At 45.6% G+C, this 17369-nt stretch overlaps 1 protein-coding gene across 11 annotated transcripts in view; it reads left to right on the top strand.

Moving 5' to 3' along the window:
* The window catches only part of ZNF592 (zinc finger protein 592), a 48978-nt gene that overhangs the window by 18349 nt on the left and 13260 nt on the right, over positions 1-17369 (top strand). For all 11 annotated transcript variants that reach the window (XM_086364438.1, XM_086364433.1, XM_086364436.1 and 8 more), the window contains exon 4: positions 8613-10875. In XM_086364438.1, coding sequence (XP_086220564.1) covers positions 8632-10875 — 2244 coding nt within the window. In that variant the 5' untranslated portion in view covers positions 8613-8631. The remainder of the gene's footprint in view (positions 1-8612; positions 10876-17369) is intronic.

Below are 17369 nucleotides of genomic sequence, written 5' to 3'. Positions count from 1 at the left end.
AGTTGGGGAGAACCACTAGTAACTGAAAGGTACCCTGGGCAGCGGCTGGAGAGGTGGACACAGAGCAGATGGGAATGGATTCTGCCTGCTGGGGAAGAGTTTGAGCTCTGTTCTGAAGGTGATGGGATTTTGAGACGGGATCAGATAAGCATTTTATAGCAATCATTCTGGCAAAGACCAGACAAAGAGACAAATGGAACTTTTTCTTGTTTTTGTGTGGGTCCTTTGGGGCACAGTTTTCTTGTATACAGCTGAGACTCTCTCTGGCTGTTTTTTGCTAATGATTAGAATACCAGGGGGAGAAGGCAATGACACCCCACTCCAGTACTCTTGCCTGGAAAATCCCATGGATGGAGGAGCCTGGTAGGCTGCTGTCCATGGGGTCGCTAAGAGTCGGACACGACTGAGCGACTTCACTTTCACTTTTCACTTTTCACTTTCATGCATTGGAGAAGGAAATGGCAACCCACTCCAGTGTTCTTGCCCTGAGAATCCCAGGGATGGGGGAGCCTGGTGGGCTGCCGTCTGTGGAGTCGCACAGAGTCAGACACGATTGAAGCAACTTAGCAGCAGCAGCAGCAGTAGAATACCAGGTGCCTCATGAAATGAAGCGCTGGCCACTGACCAACTCAGAATGGCCATGACTTGGGGTCAGTTAGATCTGTAAGGAGGCCTCAGGTGTGTATTGAGGAGGGCAGTAGTATATATGTGGTAGACAGTCTGCTTGTCTTCTTTAGGATTCAAGTTTTACATAGAAATCCGATAGTTTTAATTTGTAGCCTAGCCTGTTCAGTTTCTCAGAGGTCCTTCAAGTTAGCTTAATTTTACATATTAAGCCAAGACTTGCCCAAGATCCTCACACAGTTAATTGGTGAAGGATAGTTCTTCCTGTTTCCTTTGATCCAGCTAAAGTTTCACTGAGCTACCATCTCTAGCCCCATAGTAGCAATGTCTTTTTCTGACGTTTCTGAACGTCCGGACTGACATTCCTGCAGGTCATGGGAGTAGCAGCTTGCTCACTCATTCTCTCTTTTGTCCAGCTTCCATCTTGGTTCAGAAGTTCTCCCACCTGGGAACCAACCCAAGTGCTTTCTTAGTATCTGCTAAGTAATCTTTCTCTTTCTCTCTCTGTGCTTTCATACATATTGAGTAATTTTTTGCTTTCTTATCCCCTGGGATGCTCCTTCCAAAATAAAAAGCTGAGGGTAACTTCTATTTATTCACTTTTAAACCTTTAACTGTTAATAACAATAATTGAACATGGATGATGTCAGTATTTACACCACATTTGATCATGTGGGGCAGCAGCGTAAAGAGGTCACCTGCAGGTTGTAAAACACACATATCTTCTTCCTTCCCTGTAGTCTTCATCCAGCAAGCAGTGGCAGATGCAGAGAAACTTGTCTTTGTGGTCTCACGGCCCAGTGTTTCCTGAATCATGTGGTCTTTCATTTCCATTGTTCTATAAATCTTCGATGTTATTTGTTGCCTTGTCGCATTAGACAGATTGTACTGAATAGAGACAGACTTTTCTTAGATTTGGAGGGCATCTCCCCCACTTAATGTCCTGTTTTTGAACTCTCATTAATCTGTTGTTTCTGAACTTAACGCTGTTAAGAAAAACAGGCCACCAAGTTTTCAGTTTCTCAGAGCCATTAAAATTTTTTTTCTAAATTTCAGTAAATGTGGATGTTACCATGTTTATGTATTTTTCCTTTAACAATTTCAGTATATTTTCTGACTAATGGATTACGTTGTTGTGGACCTATATGTTCATTTACTTCAGACTGCAAAAATGCAGCCTTCTACTCTCCAGTGTTTGAGGTTTGGTGAATAAACCTATACTTCAGTTATGCTCCGCCTTGCCCCTAAACCATCATCTCTAGAATAAAATAGAGCTCTGATTTTTAGGCTCTTATTAGAAAGCTTTTCCATCTACTCAATCTCATTTTTTGAGACATTTTCCAATTCTGGTACATCTTTCTTAAGATAGGGAGCCAAAACTGCACAGCACATCTTGCTGTGGACACGGAGTGGTTCTGAATAAGGGTGGGATCACGAGTTTTATTTTGTTTCCACTGTCCTTTCTGATACTGCCCAGTATTTTCTGGGCTTTCTGTGATGAGACATGCAACACAATGTCTTAAGGGAACAGTCTAAGTTGATGCTTCTTTATTGAACAGTTTAGCTCAGAACCCATTATTCTAAAAGTGTAATTGGAATTGCTTTTCCATAAGTGTTCCTTCACGTTTGCCTTCACTAAGGCTTCTTTGCCATAATTTTGCCTATTCATACAGCCTCCTGAGAACTTGTCTTTTAATTTTGCATTTTGATTTCTGGAACAGCTTTTAGGCCATTTGCAATCTTGAAGGTTGCATTTTATTGTTTCAATAAATATTTATTGAGTGCCTAATGGAAAATGCAGTGGTGAACAAGACAGATAAACCTCTTCCCTTGTGAATCTAACAGCCTAGTGTATTTTCTGCTAGATTATTGGTTCCGAAAGCATTTTAAATATGATACCTCGTTTTCAAGTTAATTTTTTCATGAACTCTTATTCAGTAGTGGGGGTTTTTTTGTGTTTTTTTTTTTTTTTTTTTCCTAGCTAATTTTTGGCTGTGCTGGGTCTTTGTTGCTGTGCAGGTGTTCTCTTGTTGTGGTGAGCAGGGGGTGCTCTCTGGTTGCAGTGGCTCCTCTTGTTCCAGAGCACAGGCTCTAGGTGCATGGCCTTCTGTAGTTGCTGCACATGGGCTCAGTGGTTGTGGCTCCTGGACCCTGGAGCTCAGGCTCAGCAGTGGTGGTGTACAGACTTAGTTGCCCTGCACCTTGTGAACTCTTCTGGACCAGGGATCAAGCCTGATTCTTATCTACTGCACCACCAGGGAAGTCCCAGTAGTGGTGTTTCTAACGGCTGGTCACTGAAAGCATGTTTGTGGATATGAAGTTGGGTGCCCTATGGGTTGGAAACTACCATTCTAGGCAGTTTATGAAAGCTTATCAAAGTTTATGAAAGTTTATCAAGTTCCAGTCCAGAACTGGTCAGTAGTTTTAAAAAAAATGCTGTTGTTCATGATTTCCCATAAACAACAATCAGATAAAGACAGACATACACACAGAAATGTGGAATTCAGTTTGTTGGTTTCTCTGGTGGAATTTTGGCATTAGAAATTCTGCCTACTAGTTCTGCCATAATTATATTGCTTTTATCCTTCCAAAGAATTCTACTAGGTTAATCAGGCCTGATGAGGGCCCTTTCAAAATCACGGTGTTCCCTCCCTCTCATCTAGTTGATGTTAACTTAAAAGTTTGGCAGAATGTCCTGGGCAGCAGGTAGACCCTGTAATAAAAGCTGGGACTTTTATATTCACTTTATTAATTTTTTTAGTTTCCAGATCTTCCCTGAATTGAAAGTTATTCTGAGAGGATACAGTGTCAGTCTGCCAGTTCTGAAGTTGTTCTTCACCCTCAAGGGACTTGTATGCATCATAGCACATTTCCACCATCTCATCTCAAAGGGAGATTGGCTCTCAGCCTAGGCCCCGGAGCCCCAGGAACCTGCCTTGCCTGCTGATTGGCCGCTCTAGATCACTGGGTTAGGTCACCAGGTCTGCATCTGGCTTGTTCAGATGCTTTAGGGTGAGCTCTACTGAATGCTCTGCAGGGTGGGCCATGGATCCTAGACTGGTATTTGTGGCCCTGGGGCAGGAGCCTTCACCCTGTGTCCTGAGACCTGCCCCCAGGTAAGGCAAGGCAGGCAGGCAGCCTTTTGTGGTCTGCTGTTTCCAACTTTGGCTGCTTGCAACAGTTTGCAGACATTGGTGTGTGCTGAAGCTTATTATTTTGACTACACCTTTAATCTTAATTAAATTAGCAAAAAGCAAAGGAGAAAAGGAAAGATATAAGCATCTGAATGCAGAGTTCCAAAGAATAGCAAGAAGAGATAAGAAAGCCTTCCTCAGCGACCAATGCAAAGAAATAGAGGAAAACAACAGAATGGGAAAGACTAGAGATCTCTTCAAGAAAATTAGAGATACCAAGGGAACATTTCATGCAAAGATGGGCTCAATAAAAGACAGAAATGGTATGGACCTAACAGAAGCAGTAGATATTAAGAAGAGGTGGCAGGAATATACAGAAGAACTGTACAAAAAAGATCTTCACGACCAAGATAATCACGATGGTGTGATCACTGACCTAGAGCCAGACATCCTGGAATGTGAAATCAAGTGGGCCTTAGAAAGCATCACTACGAACAAAGCTAGTGGAGGTGATGGAATTCCAGTGGAGCTTTTTCAAATCCTGAAAGATGATGCTGTGAAAGTGCTACACTCAATATGCCAGCAAATTTGAAAAACTCAGCAGTGGCCACAGGACTGGAAAAGGTCAGTTTTCATTCCGATCCCAAAGAAACGCAATGCCAAAGAATGCTCAAACTACCACACAATTGCCCTCATCTCACACGCTAGTAAAATAATACTCAAAATTCTCCAAGCCAGGCTTCAGCAATATGTGAACCGTGAACTTCCAGATTTTCAAGCTGGGTTTAGAAAAGGTAGAGGAACCAGAGATCAAATTGCCAACATCCACTGGATCATCGAAAAAGCAAGAGAGTTCCAGAAAAACATCTACTTCTGCTTTATTGACTATGCCAAAGCCTTTGACTGTGTGGATCACAATAAACTGTGGAAAATTCTTCAAGAGATGGGCATACCAGACCACCTGACCTGCCTCTTGAAAAACCTGTATGCAGGTCAGGAAGCAACAGTTAGAACTGGACATGGAACAACAGACTGGTTCCAAATAGGAAAAGGAGTACGTCAAGGCTGTATATTGTCACCCTGCTTATTTAACTTCTATGCAGAGTACATCATGAGAAACGCTGGGCTGGAAGAAGCACAAGCTGGAATCAAGATTGCCGGGAGAAATATCAATAACCTCAGATATGCAGATGACACCACCCTTATGGCAGAAAGTGAAGAGGAACTAAAAAGCCTCTTGATGAAAGTGAAAGTGGAGAGTGAAAAAGTTGGCTTACAGCTCAACATTCAGAAAACTAAGATCATGGCATCTGGTCCCATCACTTCATGGAAAATAGATGGGCAAATAGTGGAAACAGTGTCAGACTTTATTTTTTTGTGCTCCAAAATCACTGCAGATGGTGACTGCAGCCATGAAATTAAAAGATGCTTACTCCTTGGAAGGAAAGTTATGACCAACCTAGATAGCATATTCAAAAGCAGAGACATTACTTTGCCAACAAAGGTCTGTCTAGTCAAGGATATGGTTTTTCCAGTGGTCATGTATGGACGTGAGAGTTGGACTGTGAAGAAAGCTGAGCGCCGAAGAATTGATGCTTTTGAACTGTGGTGTTGGAGAAGACTCTTGAGAATCCCTTGGACTGCAAGGAGATCCAACCAGTCCATTCTGAAGGAGATCAACCCTGGGATTTCTTTGGAAGGAATGATGCTAAAGCTGAAACTCCAGTACTTTGGCCACCTCGTGCGAAGAGTTGACTCATTGGGAAAGACTCTGATGCTGGGAGGGATTGGGGGCAGGAGGAGAAGGGGACGACAGAGGATGAGATGGCTGGATGGCATCACTGACTCGATGGACGTGAGTCTGAGTGGACTCCGGGAGTTGGTGATGGACAGGCCTGGCGTGCTGCAATTCATGGGGTCACAAAGAGTCAGACATGACTGAGCGACTAAACTGAACTGAAGCTTATTATTTTGACTACACCTTTAATCTTAATTAAGTTACTTCACCAATTTTGTAGCTGGCAGTCCCTTGCTGAGTCATGCTAGATATACTTTAAGAGTTTTATAGTAATGATTTTTGGAGCTCTCTGTAAGAAATTCCTCAAATTTTTTGGCCTGCCTAATTTCTTCTTCTTTTCATAATGTTAAAAATATAATGTAATAAAATTACTTAAGTAATAAAATTTGAAATAAATAGTTTGAGGAAATAATTTTAAAGTGTAGATAAAAAGGAAAGAAAATTTCATCTGTTGAGATATTTTTAACATTTTAGACTATTCCTCTCCCCTTTTTCATAAAAGGTATGTTAAATTTTTGGGGTTTGTTTTAAATAGAGATCCGCCATACCATTTATTAGCTCTGGTTTTGCTAGCAATAGATAGCTTTTGCTTTGACCTCTGACCATTCTCAGCCCATTCCTGAGGTTTCTCTGTGTGGAGAACAGGACTTCACGTAGGATCTCTGTGATTCAGAGGTAAAGGTGGCGGGCTCCTCACTGACCCTTGAAGCACCCCGCCAGCTGCCACCACTCCTCTCCCACATGCTTTTCCCAGCCCCTTAAAAGACCAGTCTATTCAACCCTGCTCCCTCAACCATGTTTTCCTAGACAGAAGAGGAGCCCTGGGGAGTGGAAGGTAAAGCAGATACCACACAGGTATCTCCTTACATTTGGGACTGGCCTGCGTAGTAGCTTACTTGGTACCGGGACCTGGTGCTCCCACCATACCCAGTGTCTTCCCCTCACTTATGGGCTCCAACACTTCTGTCCCACGAGATAATCACTTGTTATCCAGAAACTTTTACATCTCTTCAGTGATTCTGCCAGCTCATATTCTGTTAAGATAATTGGGGTTTCACTTTGTTAGTATCTACCATAATTAGACATCTTCCCAATTGGGGAGGAGTCTGTTTCGTGTTCTGTGAGAACTCTTTAAGAAGGCAGGTGTGTTTTGTTGGGGCTTGGTGGGGTGGGACAAGAAATCAAGCCTGCAAGCCTGTTGTTCCCATGGGGTGGCAATAGATACACCTATGCTGACTGGTCCCCTGTGATTCTAAGTGTTTCTCTTTTTTTCCCTATGTTTTCCCTTTTTTAAATTATAAAAGGAGTCTACTAGCACACACAAAATAACCCACCAGTAATCCCACAACCCTGCATAAATCACTTTTTTCTTTCAATCTTGGCCCAAATGCATGCTAAGTTTTACATTGTTATAGTTTGACATAGTTTTTGTATTTATCTTTTCTTAAACTTAACACTGTAAGTGATTTTCCATGTTGCTACCTAGGTTTCATAATTGGAGTTTTTAACGATTACATAATAGTCTATTAACCATTCCTTGTCCATGGACATTTAGATTTCTTTGTATGTCTGCATGTGTTTCCTTTTGGTGTTGTTTTAATAATACCATACACTTTTGCATATAACTTGCGGGTGAATTTTTGTTCTTAGAACCAATTTCTGGCATTAGGGTTCCTGGGCCCAGGGATTCACCCCTTATCTGGTTCTGTGTAGCCACTGTTCTGCTTTATGAAAGAGCTGTGTCGGTCAGCATTCACAAAGGCTTTCAGTACCAGCGTGGTGTAAGAGACACTTAAGCATGTCAGGCTCTGGGATGCTACAGCAGATGCAGGATTTATGGGCTGAACCAGGGAGATGGTTGGGTTTCTCTTCCTCTTCTCAGCAGGTTTGAACCAGCCAGCCCCACATCTCAACTAAAAGTGAGTGCATTAGTAATTTCTTAATGGAAGGCCTCAGGTTTCCTCCTTTGCAATAGTTTTGTAGCTTTGCTTCTCCAAAGCATGAAGAAATCAGGTAGATTTTCTTTTCTTTGTGTATTAAAGTAAACTTGAGGGCTTAACTGTTCCCTGGTCAGCTTGGTGACTGTGTGCTTCTTTGAGAGTCACCCAGTCCCTCAGGTTTAGTGATCCACTCACCAACCAGTAATGAATTTGGGGTGAAAATTAAGGAATCAAGCAGACACTGACTAGAGAAAAAAAAAACTTGGGGATGATATAATAGGCTAGAGTTTATCTATGAGATAGCTTAAATCCTGGCAATAGTAAACCATTTTGAATTTGATTGAATTCATGCAGCAAAAAACCAAGTTATACAAAGTTGATGATCAATTACTAAGAGTAAATTAGCAGAAATTATAGCCAAGTCTGGGCTTCCCTGGTGGCTCAGGTGGTAAAGTGTCTGTCTGCAATGCAGGAGACCTGGGTTCGATCCCTGGGTTGGGAAGATCCCCTGGAGAAGGAAATGGCAGCCCACTCCAGTATTCTTGCCTGGAAAATCCCATGGATGGCGGAGCCTGGTAGGCTGCTATCCATGGGGTCACAAAGAGTCGGACATGACTGAGCCACTTCACTTTCACTTTTCACTTTCATGCATTGGAGAAGGAAATGGCAACCCACTCCAGTGTTCTTGCCTGGAGAATCCCAGGGACGGCGGAGCCTGGTAGGCTGCTGTCTATGGGGTCTCACAGAGTCGGACACGACTGACGTGACTTAGCAGCATGATTGTGGAGTGATGACATTCCCTGAGAAATTGAGGGAGTATCATGTGACTGTACCCTATTTTCAGTAGGGTATTTCCCTGTTTGATACTTAGAGCCCACCAGGCAGGCATGTCACAATGTACTAACTTTTCTCTCCACTCCTCCCTCCAGCATCCCCAGCATTTTGGAAACCTATTGAGGTAGAACTCAGGGGTGTGGCTTCCCACAGAGTGGGGGATTTGTGTGTGGGCGTGCTGGCTGCACGCGTGTTAGTGAGTGGGTTATGCAATGAAGATGATGTTGGATCGAGCCTTGGTGGGATCTGGCCATCACTAATTCTGTTCTGTTTCTGTTCTAGCCCTTGCCTGCATCCAGCCATGGGGGATATGAAGACTCCAGACTTTGACGACCTTCTGGCTGCCTTTGACATCCCAGACCCCACCAGCCTTGATGCCAAGGAGGCCATCCAGACCCCCAGTGAGGAGAATGAAAGCCCCCTCAAACCCCCAGGCTTGTGTGTGGATGAGAACGTGTCCTTGTCTCACTCAGGCTCAGCCTCGGATGTGCCGGCTGTGAGCGTCATCGTCAAGAACACCAGCCGCCAGGAGTCATTTGAGGCGGAGAAAGACCACATCGCCCCCAGCCTCCTGCACAATGGGTTCCGGGGCTCTGACCTGCCTGCAGACCCCCACAGTCTAGGCCACAACTGTGGGAAGTTTGACTCCACGTTCATGAATGGAGACAGTACCAGGGGTTTCCCCGGCAAGCTGGAGGCCTCCAAGTCAGAGCCGTTACCAACTTTTAACCAGTTCAGTCCGATCTCCAGCCCAGAGCCCGAGGACGCCATCAAAGACAATGGGTTTGGGATGAAGCCCAAGCACTCTGACAGTTACTTCCCGGCCCCTCCCGGGTGTGGGTCTGTGGGGGGCCCTGTCCTGGAGGCTCTCACGAAGTTTCCGGTCCCGGAGCTGCATATGTTTGATCACTTTTGTAAGAAAGAACCCAAGCCTGAGCCCCTGCCCCTTGGCAGTCCGCAGGAGCACGAGCGAGGTGGGCAGAAAGCATTGGAGGTGCACAAGGAACTGGATGCCAGTCGATTCTTTGGGGATGCCCTGGACTTCAGTAGCCATCCCGGCAACAGTATTGGAGAGCCCAAGGGGCTGGCCTCAGAGCTCGGCACCGGCTCGGCAGTCCCCCCCAGGCAGCGCCTCAAGCCAGCTCATTCCAAGCTGTCCTCCTGTGTTGCGGCCTTGGTGGCCCTGCAGGCTAAACGAGTGGCCAATGTCGCCAAGGAGGATCAGACCAGCCACACGAAGGATCCCTCAGGGTCTGCGAAGGAGGGCTCCAAAGGCAGCCCCAAGATGCCCAAGTCACCAAAGAGTCCCCGGAGCCCCCTGGAGGCCACCCGAAAGAGCATCAAGCCCTCTGACAGCCCTCGGAGCATCTGCAGTGACAGCAGCAGCAAGGGCTCCCCCTCCGTGGCTGCCAGCTCCCCACCAGCAATCCCCAAAGTCAGGATCAAAACCATCAAGACGTCTTCAGGGGAAATCAAGCGAACTGTCACGAGGATCCTGCCAGACCCCGACGACCCCAGTAAGTCCCCCTCTGGCTCACCGTTAGGAAGTGCCACCGCCGAGGCCCCGAGTGAGGCACCCGAGGACGAGGCCACCACCCTGTCTGGGGTGGAGCACTTTGCTGAGGTGGGGGCACAGCCTGGGAGCCCCCAGAGTGACCGGAAAGGGGAGGAGTGCACAGCGAAAGCCAGTGAGCCTTCGCCTTCCTGCTTCAGCTCCGGGGCCCGGGGCCAAAAGGGGGCCGCCTCGGGCACGCTGGCAGGCAGAAAGCCGCAGCAGAGCCCGGCGCCGCCAGCCTCCGCCCCCGCCCCTGCCAACCTCCTGCCCAAGGCCGTGCACCTGGCCAACCTGAACCTGGTCCCCCACAGCGTGGCCGCATCAGTGACGGCCAAGTCCTCCGTGCAGAGGCGGAGTCAGCCTCAGCCCACGCAGATGTCAGTGCCCCTGGTCCACCAGGTGAAGAAGGCTGCCCCGCTGGTCCTGGAGGTCTTCAACAAGGTCCTCCACAGCTCCAACCCCGTGCCCCTCTACGCGCCCAACCTCAGCCCGCCAGCGGACAGCAGGATCCACGTGCCGGCCAGTGGCTACTGCTGCCTGGAGTGCGGGGACGCGTTCGCCTTAGAGAAGAGCCTGAGCCAGCACTACGGCCGGCGGAGCGTCCACATCGAGGTGCTGTGCACGCTGTGCTCCCAGACCTTGCTCTTCTTCAACAAGTGCAGCCTGCTCCGGCACGCCCGCGACCACAAGAGCAAGGGGCTCGTCATGCAGTGCTCTCAGCTGCTTGTGAAGCCCATCTCTGCGGACCAGATGTTCGTGTCCACCCCTGCGAACTCCACGGCGCCAGCCGCCGCGGCGCCCCCCTCCCCCTCCCAGCCCGGCCAGGCTTCCAGCAATGCCAGCACCCCACTCCCCGCCTTGCCGCTCTACCCGGACCCCGTGAGGCTCATCCGGCACAGTATCAAGTGCCTGGAGTGTCACAAGCAGATGCGAGACTACATGGCAATGGCCGCACACTTCCAGAGAACGACTGAGGAGACCGAGGGGCTGGTGAGCAGGGCCGCCTCCCATCTCTGGGGCAGTTGTCAGGCCCCGGGTTCACACAGACCCATACCTGGGCTCACTGATCTAGGGCAGTGGGGGCGTTGGAAGAGCCCTGGGAGAGGAACCTGCCTTGCTGGCTAGCCACCCACCTGGATGTGTAGTGCTTGGGATTTCCTGAGAAAGCGTCCTGCCCGCAGCTGAGGGGAGGCCCTGATGGTCTGCGGTGTGTATCTGTGGACACTCCGCTCCCCTCCAGTGGCTGAGGGCCTGTTGCCCGGCCAGGGCTAGGTCTCTGCTGGATGCCCCGGACTCTGGCCGCTGTCAGTGTAGTCCTTGCACGTGCCCGAGAACTCGGGGGCAGGGGTTTGTGTGTCACTGCCCGTGCCTCAGGCTGTATGTCTGAGAACCGTATCTTCACCAGGTTGTTGTGCCCACAGTGGACATAGCTGCTTTCTTTCTGAAGAATCCCTTTGGGGAAGCCGTAGCAGGGCCAGTAGGAGGATGGATGTGGAAGAAAGGAGAGTAGACTGTAGAAGGAAGGAGTAGTAGGCCTACTTGAGTAGGCCCCAGGCAAAGGCTTTGGGGCCTCCTCTTGTGTCTGTTCTTATCTCTCGGTCCGATTCCTGGTTATGCTTGATGAGATCATGATGAGTGTGTGTTTATGCTTGATGTGTGTGTGCACGTGATGAGATCCTAATGAGTGAGAGTGTGTGTGTGTCTTAAGGCACTCCATGCTGAAAGCACCCTTTGGCACCCTGTGTGTCAGTGGTGTCCATGTCAGCAAGGTCGTCTGCAGAAGCAGGCCTCCTGACAGCCTCATCTCCCTTCTCCAGGTGGCTCTCTTCGTAGCTTAGCCATGCCCACCCGCTCACCAAGCCTCCTTAAGCCAGGGCCACAGTGGCCCATGCACCTGTTGGTGTCTTGATGAGCTCTGCATTTGTCTTCCGAGTGGCACCTGTGTGCACGGAGGCTCTGTGTTGAGAGCAGGGATGCCAGTGGGAGGAAGACCACAGCTCCTTCAGGAGCTCAGGATGGCTCAGCAAGGGCAGGGCTCCCCACCCAGACTGCTGGAGTGTGGAGCAGGCTAAGACTGGGGCTAAGACACGCTTGTGAACAGTTGTGTAGAGTTCCTTCGAGGGACTGACTCATCGTGGTTCCAGGCGTAGGGAAGGTGCCTGTGCTGTGGACATGACATTTGAGTTGGCTCTGCAAGGGTGAGTTTGGAGGAAGGGGAGAGACAGGTATGGAAAGTGTAGAGTGGCCGGAGGAACAGGGAGTGGTTAGGAATGAGGGGGTCCAGCCTTGGGGGTCCAGGGCTAGAGGCTGGAGGTGGAGTTCAGTGGGCAGCCCCCAGGAGGAGCCCGCATGGTGCACAAGTCTGTTGCCGCTCATCTTCACCTTCTCAGTTTCGGTTTGCATTTCTTCCTGGTGAGTCAGGTGGGGTGTGGGCCCCCCGGTCCATTTCCTCTGGGGCTGCATCAGCATGGTTGCCTTGGACAGGAGTGGGTCTTCTGGGTCCTGTGGTCAGAACCTTTGCCAGTGGAGGTCTGATGCCTGGGCCCATGGTTGCTTTCCCCCCACACTGTTATTCACCTGCCCTTTAAAATCTGAGCTGGCTGACGTCCAGGTAGGATCCCAGGCTGGCACCCTTCTCGTCCTGCATCTTCTCTGTGTCATTCCCTTCCAGTGGGAACTGCGTAAGAGGGGTCCCCGAGCCCCAGGCTGGGCTCCACTCTAGGGGAGGGACTGCAGGGAAACGTGCTCGGGGCCTTTGACTTCTTCCCCGGAGTCTGAACCCCTCCCTCTTCAGTGGCTGGAGGGGTCCTCCCTTACATTCCAGGCCTCTTTGTTGGGCAGGTGTCATACAGGTTCTTATTTTTAAGCTTTTGTTTAACTATAACGTTATTATAACAGCTAACCAAATTAGTAACAATTCCTTAATATTGTCTTAATACAAGTCTGTATTCAAGTTTTCCCTTTGGGTCAAAATTGTCTTTTTATAGCTGAGCTTATTGTGAATCACGAGCCAAATGTGGACCATGTGTTGTGTTTGTTTGTTCCAGCTTTTAAATATTTCTCAATCTAGAGCAGTACCTCTTCCTGCTCCACCCAAAAATCACCCAGTGATTTTTCACATCATCACTGTATTGAAGAAACTGGGTCATGTGTCCTAAGAATTTTCCAGGACTGTTCTGGGTTTGACTGATTGCTTCCTGAGGCTTTTTCAGGATAATTTTGAGTTCGGCTGATTGCTTCCCCAGACAATAAAATTTGTTGTTCTGTACCCAATATTTTATCTATAGACTAGACGTTAGCAGTGACGACTTGATTAGATTTAGGTTCAGTGTTGAGGAGTGGGAGTACTGTGTTCTTCATAATTCCTTACTTCAGGGAGGCCCAGAGTTCTTGATTGTCTCAGTTTTAATGATGCTAAACTTCATCATTGAGTTTAGGCTAGTGATGTTCTGATCCTTTTCTTAGAAAATTCCCTGTCTTTTTACCATTAATAATTGCTGCTTGAGTCAGTGATTTTATTAGGAGTTGTGCGAGGGTGTGGTAAATTTTATTATTCTCATTTATCAGCTGGAATTCTGTGTAAAATATCTTCCCCGCTTCCTTTGAGGGCTTTTAGGTTACCCTGAAATGTAGTTTATGTTGAAAAATTGGATAAGTTTGTTTCCCTCAGTTAATAGTTTTCACAGTAGTGAATGGATGCCCCGGCAATCCTAAATGGTGTTTTAAGAGTCCCTCCTCTAATAGTTTTAAAAGTTGTGATAAAATACACATAACATAAAGTTTTAAATGTACAGTTTAGTGGAGTTAAGAAGGTTCACATTGTTGTGCCATCAATTTCCAAAACTCTTCATCTTGCAAAACTGAAACTCTAAACCCATTAAATACAAGTCCCTATTCTCCCCACTCCTTCCCCGTGGTAACCACATGCTACCTTCTGTTTCTATGAATTTGACTAGAATAATCAAATTTCTAGAAAATGGAATCATACAGTGTTTGTCTTTTTCTGAAGGACTCATTTCATTTAGTATATCTTTAAGATTCATCCATGTTCCAGGGTTTGACAAATTTCCTTTATTTTTTGAGACTGAATAATATCCTGTTGTTGTATGCCCCACCTTTTGTTTCTCCACTCACTCATTGGTGGACACTGTTGCCTCTAGTTGTATTATGAATAATGCTGCTGTGAACACGCTATGTGCATGTGTGCTAAGTGGATTCAGTCGTGTCCAACTCTACGACGCTAGGGACTGTAGCCGGCCAGGCTCCTCTGCCCATGGGATTCTGCAGGCAAGAATACTGGAGTGGGCTGCCATGCCCTCCTCCAGGGGAGCTTCCCGACCCAGGGAATGAACCTGCATCTTTCACGTCTCCTGCATTGGCAGGCGGGTTCTTCACCGCTAGTGCACCTGGGAAGACCAAGCATGGTATCCAAATAGCTTTTCAGTTCTTTGTGTGTGATCAAGTATTTCATTTTATGGAATTATAGTTGCTGTACAAAAAAGTTAGAGTCCATTTATAGTTACTGTAAAATATCATCTATATTCCCTGTTCTGTACCATATCAATTCCTTTGGGTATATATCCAGAAGTAGAATTGCTGGATCATATGGTAATTCTATTTAAAATTTTTCAGGGAACCCCCATACTGTTTTTTCCTACAGGGACTGTACTATTTTACATTCCCACCAATAGTGCATCTTTTTTTTTTTTTTTTATCATAGCCACCCTAATCGGTATGAGGTGACCTCCTCTATTATTTAGTGTTAGTGTTATAATAAGCTCATTGGTTTCTATATATTTATTTTTATATTTATTTATATATTTATATGTTCAATCATTCTTGTTTTTTCTTTTCCATTATGGTTTATTACAGGACATTGAATATAACTCCCTGTGGTATACAGTAGGACCTTGCTGTTTATCCTTTCTCTGTATATAATAGTTTGTATCTGCTAATCTCAAGCTCCCAATACATCCCTCCCTCACCCCTTCTCCCCTTTGGCAACCACAAACCTATTCTCTGTGTCTGTGAGTCTGTTTCGTAAATAAAGTTCAGTTGTATCATATTTTAGATTCCACATATAAGTGATACCATACGGTGTTTGTCTCTTTCTGACTTGCTTCATTTAGTATGATAATCTCTAGGCCCATCCATATTGCTGCAAATGGCATTGTTTCATTTTCTATGGCTAAGTAGTATTTCTGTGTGTGTATGTGTGTGTGTGTGTGTGTGTACACACATACATACCACATCTTCTTTACCCTATTCATCTGTCTGGGGACACTTAGGTTGCTTCCATGTCTTTGCTATTGTAAATAGTGCTGCTATGAACATTGGGGTGCATGTATCTTTTTTTTTTTTTCATGTATCTTTTTTAATTATAAGTTTTTTGCTGATACATGCCCAGGAGTGGTAATTGCTGGATCAAATGGTTACTGTATTTTTAACATTTTGAGGAAGCTCCATACTGTTTTTCATAGTGGCTGTACCAGTTTACATTCCCACCAACAGTATAGGAGAGTGCCTTTTTTCCCACATCCTCTCCAACATTTGTTATTTGTAGACTTTTTAATGATGGCCATTCTGGCTGGTGTGTGATGGTACCTTGTAGTTACGATTTGCATTTTTCTAATTATTAGTGTTAGTTGAGCATCTTGTGCTTGTTGACCACCTGTATGTCTTCTTTGGAGAAATGTCTATTTAGATCTTCTGCCTGTTTTTTGATTGGGTCTTTTGTTGTTGTTGTTGTTATTGAGTTGTATGAGCTGTTTATATATCTTAAAAATTAAGCCCTTGTTAGTTGCACTGTTTGTTTGCAAATATTTTCTCCAAGTCCATAAGTTGTCTTTGTTTTGTTTATGGTTTCTATTGCTGTGCAAAAGCTTGTGAGTTTGATTAGGTCCCATTTGTTTAGTTTTGCTTTATTTCTGTTGCCATAGGAGACTGACTTAAAACATCGCTGTACTTTATATCAGAGAATGTTTTGCCTGTGTTCTCTTCTAGGAGTTATTGTCTCATATTTAAGACCTTAAGCCCTTTTGAGTTCATTTTTGTGTGTAGTGTGAGGATGTGTCCTAACTTCATTGATTTACACGCACCTGGCCGACTTGCTGAAGAGGCTGGCTTTTCCCCATTGTATGGTCTTGCCTCATTTGTCAAAGATTAATTGACTGTCGATGTGTGGATTTATTTCCAGGCTCTCTGTTCTGTTTCCTTGATCCATGTGTCTGTTTCTCCACCAGTGCTACACTGTTCTGATTGCTCTAGCTTAGAAGTATTGTCTAAAGTCTGGAGGGTTAAACCGCCTGCTTTGTTCCTATTCTTCAGGGTTGCTTTGGCAATTCTTTTATGGTGCCATATAAATTTTAGGATTATTTGCTTCAGTTGTATGAAAAATGTCCTGATAAGGATTGCATCAAATCTGTAGATTGCTTTGGGTAGTATGACCATTTTAACAATATTAATTCTTCCAATCCAAGAGCATGGCATGTCTTTCTGTTTCTTTGAATCTTCACTTTTCTTTATCAATATTTATAGTTCTGAGCATGTAAGTCTCCTTCACCATCTTGGTCAGGCTTACTCCTAAGTTTTGTTTTGTTTTTGATGTGATTTTGGAAGGGATTTTTGTCTGAGTATTGCTTCCTCCACTTTCATGTCATTTCTGTTTGCATGAAACGCCCTTTTTTCCATTCCCCTACTTTCAATCTTGGTGTGCCCTTCACTCTGAAGTGGGTCTCTTGTAGACAGCATGTTGTAGGCTCTTGTTTTGTTTTTAATCCACTCTCACATATTTTGATTGGAGCATTTAGTCCATTGACATTTAAGGCAATTATTGATTGATATGTATTACCACTGTACACCATAAAGTGTGTGTATTACCACTTTAAACCTTTGTTTTCCAGTTGGTTTTGTTTCTTGTTTGTTCCTTTCTTTTGTTTTCCTTTTGTGGTTTGATGGTTTTCGTCCGTATTGTGTGTGTGTGTCCTTTTGTTTTTTGTCAGTCTGTTGTATGGCTTTGATTTGTGACTCACTGTTCTCAATGCTCAATTACCCCATTTTGGTCAGTGGGGGTCCCGGCAGGCTGGCTCCTGTGTTCCTGTGTTCCTTCACTTGAACTCATTAAACCTGCAGACGCTTCCCTGCTTTGAGCCCCAGCAAGATTTGGGCGCATTTCTTGTGCTAAACCTAGAATCATTCAATTTTTTAAGAGGCCATGATGGTTGTTTTTTTTTTAAGTGAGAAATGATATTTAGAGGCTACATTCTGGGCACCAGATATGCTTATTTTGCTGAATATGTTTCTAGGCCTTTTCAGTGGCCAGAGCTAAGAAATACAAAGTTTTAAAATAAGGAAAGAGAGATCTTGAGTTTATACTGCTACTGAAATGTAAGATTATACTTAAAAAAAAAATTTTTTTTTTGAATCTTACTATTTTTGGTTGTGCTGGGTCTTTGTTGCTGCACGGGCTTTTGTCTAGTTGCAGG

Source organism: Bos grunniens, chromosome 21 (assembly GCF_055505025.1).
Source record: "Bos grunniens cultivar Pamir isolate PY7600 chromosome 21, Bosgru_T2T1.0, whole genome shotgun sequence".
Classification (NCBI taxonomy): domain Eukaryota; kingdom Metazoa; phylum Chordata; class Mammalia; order Artiodactyla; family Bovidae; genus Bos; species Bos grunniens.
This window is presented reverse-complemented; position numbering and strand designations above follow the sequence as displayed.